General features: G+C 48.5%; 5 protein-coding genes across 5 annotated transcripts; 2 read left to right on the top strand and 3 right to left on the bottom strand.

Annotated features, from left to right (window-relative positions):
• Positions 1 to 353: 353 nt before the first annotated feature.
• On the top strand, positions 354 to 1,643 carry PAAG_02607 (hypothetical protein; the record flags this gene model as incomplete). The annotated part of the gene is made up of 1 exon (XM_002795085.2): positions 354 to 1,643. One exon carries the CDS (start codon positions 354 to 356, stop codon positions 1,641 to 1,643), a length of 1,290 nt encoding a protein of 429 aa, XP_002795131.1.
• Positions 1,644 to 2,049: 406 nt separating this feature from the next.
• Positions 2,050 to 5,133, bottom strand: PAAG_02606 (hypothetical protein; the record flags this gene model as incomplete). Its single annotated transcript, XM_002795084.2, has 1 exon — positions 2,050 to 5,133. One exon carries the CDS (start codon positions 5,131 to 5,133, stop codon positions 2,050 to 2,052), a length of 3,084 nt encoding a protein of 1,027 aa, XP_002795130.2.
• Positions 5,134 to 5,904: 771 nt separating this feature from the next.
• Positions 5,905 to 6,189, top strand: PAAG_02605 (mitochondrial 54S ribosomal protein YmL33; the record flags this gene model as incomplete). Its single annotated transcript, XM_002795083.2, has 1 exon — positions 5,905 to 6,189. The coding sequence occupies one exon, from the start codon at positions 5,905 to 5,907 to the stop codon at positions 6,187 to 6,189; it is 285 nt and encodes a 94-aa protein (XP_002795129.1).
• Positions 6,190 to 7,203: 1,014 nt separating this feature from the next.
• PAAG_02604 (L-tyrosine decarboxylase) lies at positions 7,204 to 9,144 on the bottom strand (the record flags this gene model as incomplete). The annotated part of the gene is made up of 5 exons (XM_015844692.1): positions 7,204 to 7,698; positions 7,751 to 8,216; positions 8,277 to 8,410; positions 8,495 to 8,972; positions 9,047 to 9,144. 5 exons carry the CDS (start codon positions 9,142 to 9,144, stop codon positions 7,204 to 7,206), a joined length of 1,671 nt encoding a protein of 556 aa, XP_015701770.1.
• A 1,244-nt stretch (positions 9,145 to 10,388) lies between these two features.
• Positions 10,389 to 12,171, bottom strand: PAAG_02603 (aspartate aminotransferase; the record flags this gene model as incomplete). Its single annotated transcript, XM_002795081.2, has 6 exons — positions 10,389 to 10,490; positions 10,572 to 10,631; positions 10,743 to 11,030; positions 11,162 to 11,802; positions 11,905 to 11,983; positions 12,052 to 12,171. The coding sequence occupies 6 exons, from the start codon at positions 12,169 to 12,171 to the stop codon at positions 10,389 to 10,391; spliced, it is 1,290 nt and encodes a 429-aa protein (XP_002795127.2).
• Positions 12,172 to 13,536: the final 1,365 nt, after the last annotated feature.

The raw sequence follows: 13,536 nt of genomic DNA, 5'->3' as shown, positions 1-13,536 counted from the left end.
TACTGAACAAACGCCCTGTTTTTAGGGATAAACAATCTGTCACGTGTTTGAAAGACACGTGATACTCGACGCCTGGAGGCGGAGCAGAATCGGGATGACTCCAGTGCGAGTGCGGCTTCGGCGTGGTTTGACGGTGTGGATCCCAACACGGCTTGAGTGACCCGCCAGTAGCAAGCAGTGCATGCATGTTTCAAGCATCAAAAAGCGAGCGGAAACGAGCGTTGAATGCTTGTATATATATATATATATATATATATATATATGGGTAGATCTTGTCTCTCCCGTAGCTTCTGGAATCGACACGACGTTCTCTCGCAAACCGTTGCTCCAACTTCCATTCGCGCAGCATAAGCATGCCCCGCAGAAGTTCGAATTACCAACACAGGGCCAGGCAACCTCCCCAGAGCCAAAGTAGCAGTAGTAGGACCCGGAAAACCCATTTCCTCAGTCTGCCGCTGGTGAACCAGACTTCTATTGCACAACTAGCCTCTTCCCTGGCGGAGTTCAAAGATGCCATCCCGCTTCGGCCCCTTCCAGTATCTGCACGGCTCCCTGACAGGCCCCTTGTGCCAGATGCAGCTCTTAAGCCGCTGGGGACTCTGCATCTGACGCTTGGCGTCATGAGTCTGTCAACGAAGGAACGCCTGGAAGAGGCGCTGCAATTCCTGAAATCCCTAGATCTTGAAGCGATGTTACGAGATGTGGAGAGCCAAACGAAGAGCCAGGCGAAGACCGCGGGCACGAGAGCAAAGGCAGAAACTGTAATGGGCGCTGCTGCTGATGCGCCTGTGGAACCTTTCATTATCAATTTAACCTCCCTACATGCACTACCCAACGCACGAGCGGCTACCGTCCTCTATGCAAACCCCGTAGATTGTACGGCACGCTTATACCCGTTCTGCGTCAGCTTGCGGAATAAATTCATCAATGCCGGGTTTATGGAGCAGGAGATAATTAAGGGTGGCGCCTCTCCCCCCAAAAATGAGGCTGGCAGCCCCGGTACCAAGGACATTTGTGAATCGGATGGCGAAGGTAAGCAAGGCGACGATAGAAATGAGGATAAACAGGTTGCTGCTCAAACATCAAGCCAAAGGAAAAGGAGACCCCGTCCCTTTCTCCTCCACGCCACAGTCGTAAATACAGTCCACGTTCCCCACAGCCAGCGGGGAGAGGGAAAACGAAGGGAAATGTTCAAGTTTGATGCACGGGATCTTCTAATGGAATTTGGCAACTATGCACCTGCTGCAGAAGATGCAGATCCAGAAGGAAGAGACCAGATGCACATACTATCCCAGAGTCGGGATAAGTCCGTAGCAGGACAGGAGGGTAAGGATCCAGGGAGACAGAAAGCGAATCTGGCCAAAAGTAGGGAGAAACCGGTTTTCGTCTGGGCTAAAAATATCCTGATTGATCGTGTCTGTATATGCGAACTGGGTGCGAAGCCGGTGGCGGAAGACAGGGCGAATGATGGGGCAGTGTTGGGAGCGGCATATATTTGTGTTGGGGAGAGAAGCTTGAATTTTGCATCGCGAGAGGGAGAAGGAGATACCAATGGGGGTAGAGATGGGAGTGAGGATGAGGATGGAGATGGCGATAGTAGGGATAGTAGGGAATCTGATGACGGGGGTGTTAGTGTGGTCTAGGCTAAGAGTTCCATGGATGTTTTGTTTCATGTCGACTACGAAAGATAGCGGGAGACTTGTGTATAGATCAAGCAGAGTATTTCCGGCTGTATGTGATGGGCGCACGGGGATGGGTTAGTTTGAGGAGGATATGCCCGGAATATTAATTAGAGAATATGTGATTTAATCAATTGTTTTTAAAATGATGGGAAAAAGACAAGTATCGAAAACGCCCCTAGAGAAACAAGTGCCCGTCCGGATCCGTTTGGTATATATACCTAAGACAAGAGAAGAACATATCCAACGTGGAAACGGCAAACAGAAAGTGCCAAAAATTTTGGCAGGTCACAAACAGACACCCATGCTGCAAAATTAAAAAAGAGGGAAGCAAAACCCTTGTCGCAGCACAATATTAACTCTGCAAAAGTTATCGTACTTTGCCCATAACAGTTTCCACGCCGCGCTCCACATACAACTCCGCAGCCTTTGCTTTAACAGCACTAACCATCGACCTCTCAAAATCATCTCGACTCCTCAACACCGCCTCAACCCAAGACAACTGCAGGTCCCAATACTCAGTCTTAAAGGCCTCATAGACCGCCACGATACCAGCACCCTTCTCCGCCTCCAGCAACCTAACAAGCCAGTCAACCAATCGCCACCGATCTTTGATGGTACTTGCAAACGCATCCGGGAATTTCTGGAAAAACCCAAAGACGGTCAAGACGTCATCTTTGAACTTATCCGTGAATGGATCTTGGCGGCGGAACTTGGCACCCTTGTTACGGATGGCGGATAGGTAGCGGACAAGCAGCTCGTCCGAGAGTTCCTCGACGAGTATATCTGTGAGACTAGGATGCAGCACGGAGCTATAATCGGCCATGTAGTCTTCAAAGGTAGACACCATGCGTTTGATGGCGAACTCGCCATACCATTTTTGCGTGAAGAAGTCTGGAAGTGTGGTGCGAAAGTCAACGGTGAAGATCAGCTCGATGAAGAGACTTATGCAGTGCGTGCTTAGGTCGACGTAGCCGTTGCGGAGATTGTCGAGTTCCATGGTCGCGCGGGATGCCATGTATTTTGGTGTGACGAGTGGCTCGAAGTCGCGTTTGAAGCGGGTGAGGTAACCCAGCTGGCTCGAGGCTTCGTCGTTATCATCGATACAGGCGATTTGGTCGTTCGCGACGGCGATGAGCCAGTCTTGCAATTGTTGCATGCCTTCAGTTTGATCTGTTGTGGGATTTTTGTACTTGGCGCATTCCTCATCGAGGACAGTTTGCCAAGTGGTTTGTCGGGCTTTCAAAGCGCGGAACATGGCATCTATGACTCCTTCTGTTACATCTGTTCGGTCAGACGAGCCTGCAGCTACTGTTTGCTCGTGAATCATTCGCCACATATCCCCCAGAGTCTTTGTGCGGAAGTATCCATCCGGGTTGGTATCTAAAGCGTCGTTATCTCGGTCGAGTAAAGCTTTCTTGTCGGCCGTGCACATTCGCTCCATCCACTCGTCCAGGGTCTTGATAATGAGGTTCCGCCAGTCCCGGACAAGCTCACCCTCGCGGTCATCGAGTATGTTGGGAACAAGGTCTGATTGTTTCCAACCGAGTTTCGCCATTTTCTCGTAATATTTTTCAGACCAGTGTATGATGGCAAGCATATTTGCGGTGGGGAGTTCGGGGTCATTGATAAACTCGATAAACCAGTCATGCATCATTCGGTGATAGATGTTTGTGTAAACCTTATATATCTTCCACTTCTTTGGCATAAGAGATTGCATCCCTTGTTTCACGGTAAATAAATCATTGAAAAACCACTTGAAGCACTTTTCCAGCTTATCCGGGTCAGCAAGAAATGTCTCTTTGGATATCTCAAACTGGGTCTGTGCATATAACTCGATACTCTTAAGAAAATTCTCTTTATAGCCTTTGACGGTCTTAGGGCCAAGGTTTAGCGACTTGAACCGGCTGGCCAGAGCCTTATGGTCCTTCTGGGCCTCCTGCAAAGCTCGAACTTTAGCATCGTTTTTCTCTTCGTTCATAATAACCAGAGCCAGGCGCACTACCATACTGCGGTTATCTGCCTGTATAAGCGGGATAAGATTCATAATAGCTGTTCCGAGATGATCATCGAACCACTCAATCACAGAATCAAGGCCTTGAAACCACTCAACCAATGTATTTTCAGAGCTTCTATCCTGGGCTTTGCGTATCTGATCCATAGCCTCGTCCCGGAAATCTCTCAATTTGCTAATAGCCATATGAACACTGAGAAGATTTGGCTGATTTTCAAGATCCCGGTCATCTTCTCGTAATAACCGTTCAACCTCATTGAGCTCGTTATGGAAGCTCTCCAGGCCCTTTTTCATCATTATTGTGGCTTCGAAATTCCGCTGAATCCTAGCCAGCTTATCTATCTGCGAGAAATCACCAACTGTGCCTTGGGATTCGGCACACAATTTGTCAATACCCTGTAGTTCGTCTCTCACTTTCAAGACATGCCGTTGACCCTCTGTAAGCTGGCCTATGCTTCGTTGTACTGTTTCAAGCTGGTCCCTTAATCCTTCGCGGAGTTGTGCGTCCACTGCCGCTTTTTTTCTAGAGTACTCAGCTTTCAATGCCGGTATTTTATCTAAATCTTCTGGCTGACGCAGTAGGTCTTCCAACCTAGGCATAGCAACCCCGCCATCCAAACTGCCATCATCAGGTATCGTTTTCAAATTTTTGGGTGGCATATTGGTGTCGGCAAGAATCGGCGATGTACGACAGGAAGGGGTTTTCCTGGAAGTTTCCTGCGTCTCCACAGAGACAAGTTCAGGATCTGGCTTCCGATCGGTTATGCGATTGGCATCTGTAATAAACGGGGCATTCGCAAGCGCAAGAACGGACGACACGAAGCTGAGATTTGCGACCTCGTTTCCAGGAGGTGGTTCGAACGATGGGCTCGGCCGGAGTTTCCCAGTCGCAATAGACGCAAGTCGAGATAGTGTAGCCCTTGATAAAGAGGCGTATGGACTAGGAGTCGGAGTTTGCAATGTGGTTAAGGTTGCGGTGCGTGCAGTAGTAGTAGCGGCGGCGGTGGTGGTGGTGGTGGTGGTGGTGGTGGTAATATTAGCATTATCGAGAGGGAGGTGAGATTGGACAGAGATATTATCAGGGATCATGGACTGCGGCTCGGGTACGGAATCAATTGGCGAGGCATTGGGCCATAAATCTCCCTCTCCGATATTGGCTTCCTGCAATGAAGTTGGGCCGTGTCCAGTCTGTACATCCCACGGCTCTTCACTATTCCCGTTCCCATTCCCGTTTCCGATCCCGCTCCCTTTTCCTTTACCTTTTACTTTTGCCGTTGTTTTGTTCTCCTTGCTCTTGTTGCGATTGATATGATCTTCGATGGCAGCCGCCCGCTGCGCCACAGACAGTGTGGCGTTGGGCTGCATGCTGGCCCGGAAAAACCTTCCGGGTTGGGAAGTTTCACCAGCCACACTCGGCTGCAGATTTTGGTGGGTCGGCATTGGTTTCGGATTATCGATTGTCCGCCCTCTCTTGTGTCAGTTGGGAACTATTTCGACTCGCGTTAAAACGACTCGACTCGTTTCGATATCGATACTTTCTAACATTGACGACGCAATCCGGGAGGACAAGCTGGGACGGGTCAATTCGGCTTGGGTCCTCGTGAAAGTGCTTTCATCAAAAGTGCCAATTTAGCACTGATTTAGCTCGAACCATCGCAGCTGTAGTCGTGGTGTTGCTGGGAACCCGCTGGATACCTCTAGAGTTGGATTTTGTCAGTACCGGAAGTGGATGACCGGAAGATCTGGATTTGCAATTGCACAAGTGTGGGACAAAGATCTAGAGGCCAACCAAACCGTGGAGAAAGAAAAGGACAGAGTCCCGTGGAACGGAAGGTCACAGCTGTCTTCCAGCAACCGAAGTGTCAACGATAGCCTTGACAAGCACCCGGATATCCCAACGTCATTTCAGAGCACAAATCTGGTGGTGCTGCGACAGTTTTTCTTTTTCTTTTTCTTTTTCTTTCTTTTTTTTTGCTGAATAGGAGTACTCTAGAACGAGGAGAAAAAGAAAAGGGAGCAACGAGCAAACGAGCAAACGAACACCCCTGAAACCTCTGCGAAACCAAAACGCTCAGCCGTTGCTACGCCGACTGTCTGCCGACTGATTCCGAGTGACACAAAGAACAAGCATACACACACCAATCACCCTCCTATACTCGCGCATTGGGGCATCTACATGCGAATGCTCCGTACCATATACACATCTCCACAATGACATACTTCCGAATAACCCTCATCCGCTCCGCCATAGGTCTGCCCCGCCGGACAACAGGCGTCCTCATGGCTCTCGGACTGAAAAAGCGTATGCAAACCGTCTTTTACCCCGTCACTCCCGATGTGGCCGGCCAGATTATGAAGGTGAAAGAACTGGTATCAGTGCGGGAGGTGGAGAAACCATTGACGAAGCTGGAGGTGCATTTGGAGCGGAAGCCGGACCCGGGGTATTATGTTGAGAAGAGGGCGGAGGAGGAGTTTAGGGAGAAGAGGGAGGCGTGAGGAGAAGATTGATTATTATTTTCCCTTCATCTACAGAGATTGGGTGTTTTGAGACTACTGAGGTTAGGTAGTGATGTGATGATTTTGGGATGCATGGTTTGTGAATAGGAGATAGAGACCTGGGGGACCGTACGGAAAGTGAAAACGTCATTTCCATGGCTCCCTCATAACACCTCTTGATTCCTTCATCTCCCGCCAGCAGAAGTAGATTGGCAGCCCCATGTCTATCGGCTGCATTGACAGAAAACATCTACACAGACATACCAACAGAACAAAGCGTGATCCGTCCCCATACCATTTCTTCGCTTCGATACGACCGATATATGACAGTGAGGGCCCCTATCTCCTAACCTCATCTCGAACCTTCTGTTTCTCCTCGTCCCTCTACTCCCCACACCAACTGGCTCACGTATCACCCTTTGCCAATTCATCTACTTCCTCCGGATCTCATTTGACTATTTCACGAACCGCATAGCCATATTTCCTCCCTTGGATGCACATACTTGTATACTAGCTAGACATCTTTTACTTGCGTTGATAGAAAACTGTTCATTTTCAAATTATTGTTATGTTGCTTGCAGACATCGTCCCGTTCCTCTACTCCATAAACTTCATGAACTCCATAGCTGACCCTGTTCCCTCTAAATCTAATATTCCAATAGAAAATATATCAATAAATGGATGAAAAACGAATAGACATGCAGAATGTAAATAAGAAATCAAACATCTGATAGACACCTGTCTTAAATTAAACTTTTTTCAAATGAGAAGCATTCCCTCGTCCACAAAACCTATACGTACATCTGGAAATCTCACAAATTAAAAGAGAAAATAAAAAAAAAAGAGAAAAAAGAAAACAAGAGGATAAGGTAAAAACAAAATCCGGCTCTTTAACCATGAAACAAACTCACCTGGACATTTTTTCAAATGCTTTTTTTTTTTTTTTTTTTTTTTTTTTTTTTTTTTTTTGGTTTTTAACACGAAGGAAAAAAAAGACAGCAACTCTCTCCCAGCTCAAGCAAGATACAACGTATCCAAAAACCCTTCCGCAAACCTATTAACTATACTCTTATCCGGAATACTCCCCGCAACCCCATACAACGCCGACGTATCCCCCCTGTAATTTTCAACCTTCTGCCCCAACCTCTTCCGCTCCGCCACCTTCTCTTTCTCCCGCTCAACCACAGCTACAAGATCCGCCACAAGCCTCTCCACAGCCGTAGCAGTGGGCACCGTGAATGCCACATGCATACCCGGTGGCGACTGCAGTGCATTCAAATGCCACCCTTTATCCGCAAGCGCATCCGCAATATCATAGATGTTTATATCGGGCGTTTTTGACTCCCACGCTACGACGCTGACTAAGGGTTGTCCGATGATTTTGAGCGAAGAGGAGAGCACAGGGTGTTCGCGAATGGCTTGCTCGAAAGTGCGCGTGGCGGAGATGATCTGGTGGGCAGCTGTTGACATATCCCGATTCGCCCATTGCCATGAGACTTGTCCAGCAGCCTGCAATGAGTGCGCCGGGACGTGACCCGGCGATGGAAGGGGATGCGTAGACGCCACCAGACCAGTCGGGGTGTATGAAATATTGGTAGCTGCGCAGCTTGCGGTTGCGGTAGAGGATGACGGAGTTACCCTTGGGCGCAAAGCCGTATTTGTGCGTGTCGACGCTGATACTGGTGACGCCGGGTTGGCGGAAGTCGAAGCCACCCTCTTCCTCGTAGGGGGATGGGTAGCCGGCGCGTTTGAGGAAGGAAATGACGAAGGAGCCTAGGCAGCAGTCGACGTGGAGAGGGATTTTGGAATTGAGGGCCAGGCGGGAGAGGGCGGGGATGTCGTCTACGATGCCGTGGGGGAAGTTTGGGGCGGAGCCAACGAGCAAGATTGTGTTTGGGTTGATGAGGCGGAGGACGGAGGGGATGTGAACTTTGTAGTCTGGGGGAGGGCAGTGGACGCTGTGAAGTTTTATGCCGAAGTAATGGCAGGCTTTGTTGAAGGCGGCGTGGGCGGTGTCAGGGATGATCCTGGAGTCGATAAGTCTCCGGATTTAAGCACGTTAGAGAAAATGAAATTGGAAGGCTTACATTTCTGGCTCAGTTACTCTTCGTTCAACGTATGCTTTCTGTCTGGCAGACAAACAAGCCATGAGAATGGACTCCGTGCCACCGCTGGTAGTTACACCAGCACCACATTCCGGAGCATTGAAAAGCGCAAGCACCTAATCACGCGGGGTATCAGAAACCCCAGCAAACCAAAGGGTCAGAGAAATGCGGGAGAGGGGTTTAATTTCCCGCAAACTCACCATCGCCACAATCTCCGCCTCCATTTTCCTTACACCGGGAAACACATCAGGGTGAATAGGATTAGCAACTGCAAACTGGCCGAAAGCGGCAGTCTGCAAACTGACCAGTTCATCACCGCCATGGTAGACAGCACCACTGACTCTCCCTTCTTCCCATTCGGTATGGTCCATGCTAGCCAGTTTATCCAACTCTTCGCATATACGGTCATGGCTCCAACCCAGTTTCGGCAGGCTAGTGTTCTTGGGGATACCCGGAGTTTCGGGGGCGATCTTGGCTTCCATTTTAGAAATAGCGGCAGCGATTTGTTTATCAACCTTACCGCGGACACCAGGGGTGCGGAGGAATAAAGAATAGAGCACCAGGCGTACGTAGGCGCCGGCATTGAAGACGGAGCCTAGAATACCATGGCCGCGGAGGGTGTAGAAAGTTTTTCGGACAATGCGGAGGAGGAAAACCAAGAAAACGACATTGCGAACCCTGCGGGATCGGGGTTGTACAAGATGGATTAGCTAGAGATTGGATCACGATCATGTATTGAGGGAGTTCCGCACAGGTTAAAACTTGATGAAGAGACGATGCCTGAGGAGGATTTGCGGGCGGACCTCAATTTGTTCTGGAGGGCGACGGGGAGCACGGAGTTGGGGGCCATTTGGTGCGCTGGGAATGAGGTCAGAGGACCTCGGGAAGGAAAGATAGGAAGGGAATCCTAGGACAGGATGATGGAGAAGGGGAGGGAGATGGAAAAGGAAAGATGAGAGCAGACTCTAGGGGCCTGCACATGGTATAGAGTGAGGTGTTGTTGTTGAGGAGGATGGTTTGGAAGCGGTTGGGAAGACGGAGAACAAGGAAATGCGAAGCCGCAAAGCAGAAGTATACTCAGCAGGTACTATTCTTGACTGCCAACATGGGCTGGAGTAGCCGGTATACCACCGGTAACTGCACCATCGCCCTTCCCGTGCTTTGCGGAGATGCCGACGCCGCCTCCGCTGTTCTGCCGGTTTTTTACCCGCAGCGGCCAATCATAAGACCGGTAAATCTGTATCGGATTGACTCGCGGTAATTTTGCATGTGGCGTGTACTGTTACTGTATTGTACTGTATTGTTCTGTACTGTTAAACACCTTCTCGGCGGGAGTACTACATATGGGGATGGCAGTACTTTCGACTGTTGGCTATATAGAGAACATGCAGAGAATATCCTTATTTTACAGGACATGAATATCTTGGTGTGGTTTGCGGAAAGCCTGCTTTTCCCAAGGATCTGCATACAGACCGGCATAGTTTGATTGACATGTTCGTATTCGCATGCTGATCCATAAGTTGTTTTGTAAACTCCATCTAGCTCCCTATTGTCTGGGGAATCAGGGGTTGGGAAAAGAAAAAAATCTTTAACTTAATCGGGCAATATAATCCAAAGGAATTGATACATGGCCGTGTCTCTTATGTGGAAGATATATAGAGAGAATCTAGCAGAGGATACAGAGTACAGAGACAGAAAGAAGAGATATATCTAACTGAAGCACCAAGTATTGAAATGCAGACAATACAACAAATGACAGCAAATAAGAAATCCCGCAAAGTACAACTACAGTTCACCATTTCGCAGGCTAGTGGCAGTCAAGAAGAGCAAAAGCAAAAGAGAAAAAGACGAGACAAAATTTGAAGAAAAAAGAAGTATGCGAAAGAGCCGAGAAGTGCCTGGAAGGTCCAAGCGAAATAGAACGACCAACATCAAAAAGGTCAATCATGCAAAACCCACCGAAGAAGAAAAGAACCGCAAAAGAGAGAGAGAGATGGCTATATCAAAACCACGACCAATCTAAATTCTAATAGTATCTTTGAACTATGCACGATTTTATCATTTCTTTTGATCCCCTCTTTTCGTTTAGGTTCTCTATCCGGTAACTTTGTAGATGGATTCGGCTAGCCTCTTGACGTTGCCCGTGGTGATGCCGGCAACGGAGATACGGCCGTCCTTGGTGGCATAGACGGAGTGCTGTGAAGAGACGTCAGTTAGGAAAAATCGTGATCTGATGGTGTTTACCCAAATAAAAAGGAAAGAAGTGCGATTACTTACCTCCTTAGCAAGCTTCTCCATCTGCTCGGGCTTCAAGCCAGTATATGCAAACATGCCAATCTAATCCATCCCACACAGTTAGCCGTTACCAGTTCCATGACTACAGGATTGTCAAAAGGCCCCCCACTTCCCCATCCACCCCGGGAAAGGATAATCAAAATCAAAACACACCTGGCTAGTGATATGACTCCAATCATGTTTACTCCCCAACGCCTCCAGATTCTCCTTGAGTAGCGCACGCATCTTGATAATCCGATCAGCCATGCCCTTAACCTCGCAGAGCCACTGCTTGTTGAGAGCGGGATCATTGAGGATCGTCGAGGCGATGCGGACGCCGTGGACGGGTGGGTTGGAATAAAGGGGTCGCACGAGGATCTTGATCTGCGAATCGACCCGCTTCTTCTCCTCGGCTGACTCGCAGACGACGGAGAAGGCACCGACACGTTCACCGTACAGGCCCTGTATCAGATACAATAAGCATGGCAGGTAAATTACATTAAAACTAGAGATGTTTCCACCATCATCCCATTCCGCTGGTCCGGGTGGGGCTGGGTGGGGGTTTCTATATATCTCCTGCATCTATGGCTTACCATATTCTTTGCAAAGCTCTGCGACAGCACGATCCCATTCCCCTCCTTCAAGAAATGCCGGAGGGCAAACGCATCGCGATCGGTATCCCCACTCGCAAAGCCCTGGTACGCCATATCAAAGAAAGCAAAATGTCCCTTGGACTTCATCACGTCACTGATCTGCCGCCACTGCGCCTCTGTCGGGTCAATGCCGGTCGGGTTATGCGCGCAGGCATGGAGGAGGATGATACTCTGGTCTGGAGCGACCTTGATATCGGCAATCAGGCCCTCGAAGTCCAGGCCGATGGTGTCCTTGTTGTAGTAGCGGTATTTCTCCACCTGGAGGCCCGCATCCTTGAAGACAGCGGCGTGGTTGGCCCAGCTTGGGGTTGGGATGTAGATCTTCTTGCCGTGTGGGTAGAAGCGCTCCAGGAAGGCGGCTGCTATCCGCAGGGCCCCTGTGCCGGAGATGGTCTGGGTGATGGCAATGCGGTCTTCTTTGATAGCGGGGCTGGAGGAGCCAAAGGCAAGCTCCGCGGCGGCCTTGGTGAAGGCTGGCACACCGGTGATGCCGGCGTATTCCTTGTCAAGGTTGGATTTGATCACTTTCTCCTCTGCAGCGCGGACGGAGGGGAGGACGTATGGTTTTCCTTGGTCGTCGCCTTTGTTGCAGCAAAAGGAGAGGTCGTTGTCAGCAAATGGCTAGTAGGATATACGAATATATATATATATAATAGGACAGATATGTCCGTCCATGTACATACGGTAAGCTCCAACACCCAGGTTGATTTTGTCCTTGAATGAGTCGGCCTTGAATGCCTCTGTGATGCCGAGAATCGCATCCTGGACAACGACAGCGCAGTCAGCAATTGAAGCTCCAACAGTTTTCCATGTCAACCGGGAGATCATACCGGCGGACCCTGGGTTACATTGGCCCAGGTAGAAGCCGGACGAGCACCAGCAATGAACATGCGCATAGTGGCATCTCGAGTCGCAGCTCGTCGGCTGGCGACTCTCAAAATTGACAACATGACTGTTACGTGAGGAGAGGAATGAAAAAGTAAAATATAAATTACAAAACTCAGAAAGCCGAGTTATAAGTTAGTTTAACCAATAATTAAGGACTGTCAAGCTAATGAGCGAGAAGAATATTCAAAATGGCTGTTGGGGAGACTTTTGAATTGTTTGGTTGATGTGTGTCAAAAAAAAAAAATGTCAGTGAGAGAACCTTAAATCAGGAATACGGTAATATTACAGGTTGAACATGGTTTTGGGTTAAAGTTGGGCCTTTTGACCTTCCAAAAACCATTGTCAACCGGGTCACCCCATCTAAAACCTAACAGTCTGCGGAGTAATACTCCGTACATAACTTTGCACGTAATTACACGCTGATACTCCAAGTCTATTCAGCCTCACCGCCCTCAACACGAGATATTAAGTGTAGGTTAGGGTTAGGATCGGGTCTGAGAAATATGATAAAAATCACTACCGTCAAGAGCATATATAGAGATGTGAGATGTGTTGAGACACGACTAGTGCATGTAGTTTTAAATGGGCGGGTATCATGATTTAATTGCTTGGGCAATAACTACCAACAGAGAAAATTCTGTTTATACTCGTCATTTTGCTCTTCACCGAAAGTTCCCTCCAGTTTAGCCAATTCGTTAAGAAAAACCGAAAAACAAAGAAGGGGAAAGAAAAGGGCCACTCATAGCCAGCGAAACGGTGAAATTCTGGTGCTTGACTGATCAAGGAAGTTCAGGTAGCTAGCTGACTTTGAGACCAATTCTTCGAAATATCCATGCATCCTGTCAATATAGTTAACTAGCTGTTACTACCTTGGCAGTTTTAAGTCTCGGAGGTGAGCTTCCCCTAGGCAACCTTCGACTACTCGTCTCGAATCGATGCCAACAAAGCCCCATTGTCTTCCTCTTGTTTCAGTTTGTGTTTGCGCTGCTCAACAGGTAGAGCTCCAGAGAAAAAGGAAATCTGTGACGAAACCATCCATGGACCTAAAAGAAGGGTGGGTGTTGAATGCAACAGCGAATCTACAATAAAATACTACTTTGTACAACTTCCTCGATAACTACTAACATATTTTAAAAATAAGATAACATAAAAGTTAAGTCTGGGTGAAATCTATGCGATATGGTTTTGTCAACGGTCTAAATCCGGCAATACCTTCATGGTCCTCGTATCCATGTGATCGTAGGTAAGGAGAATCTGATCGAAGCAGGGAGACAGAATGCAATTTCTGTGTGGGTGAAGAGTCTATCTGCATCTCTACAACGAAAGGAGAAGAAACAGGACGAATCATATGTGAAAGAGACATGATTCATATTCACCGGTAGAAACCGGAGCGGTTGACACAAAAATATGATGCTGACTCCACTTTT

Source organism: Paracoccidioides lutzii (genome assembly GCF_000150705.2).
Source record: "Paracoccidioides lutzii Pb01 unplaced genomic scaffold supercont2.6, whole genome shotgun sequence".
Taxonomy (NCBI): domain Eukaryota; kingdom Fungi; phylum Ascomycota; class Eurotiomycetes; order Onygenales; family Ajellomycetaceae; genus Paracoccidioides; species Paracoccidioides lutzii.
This window is presented reverse-complemented; position numbering and strand designations above follow the sequence as displayed.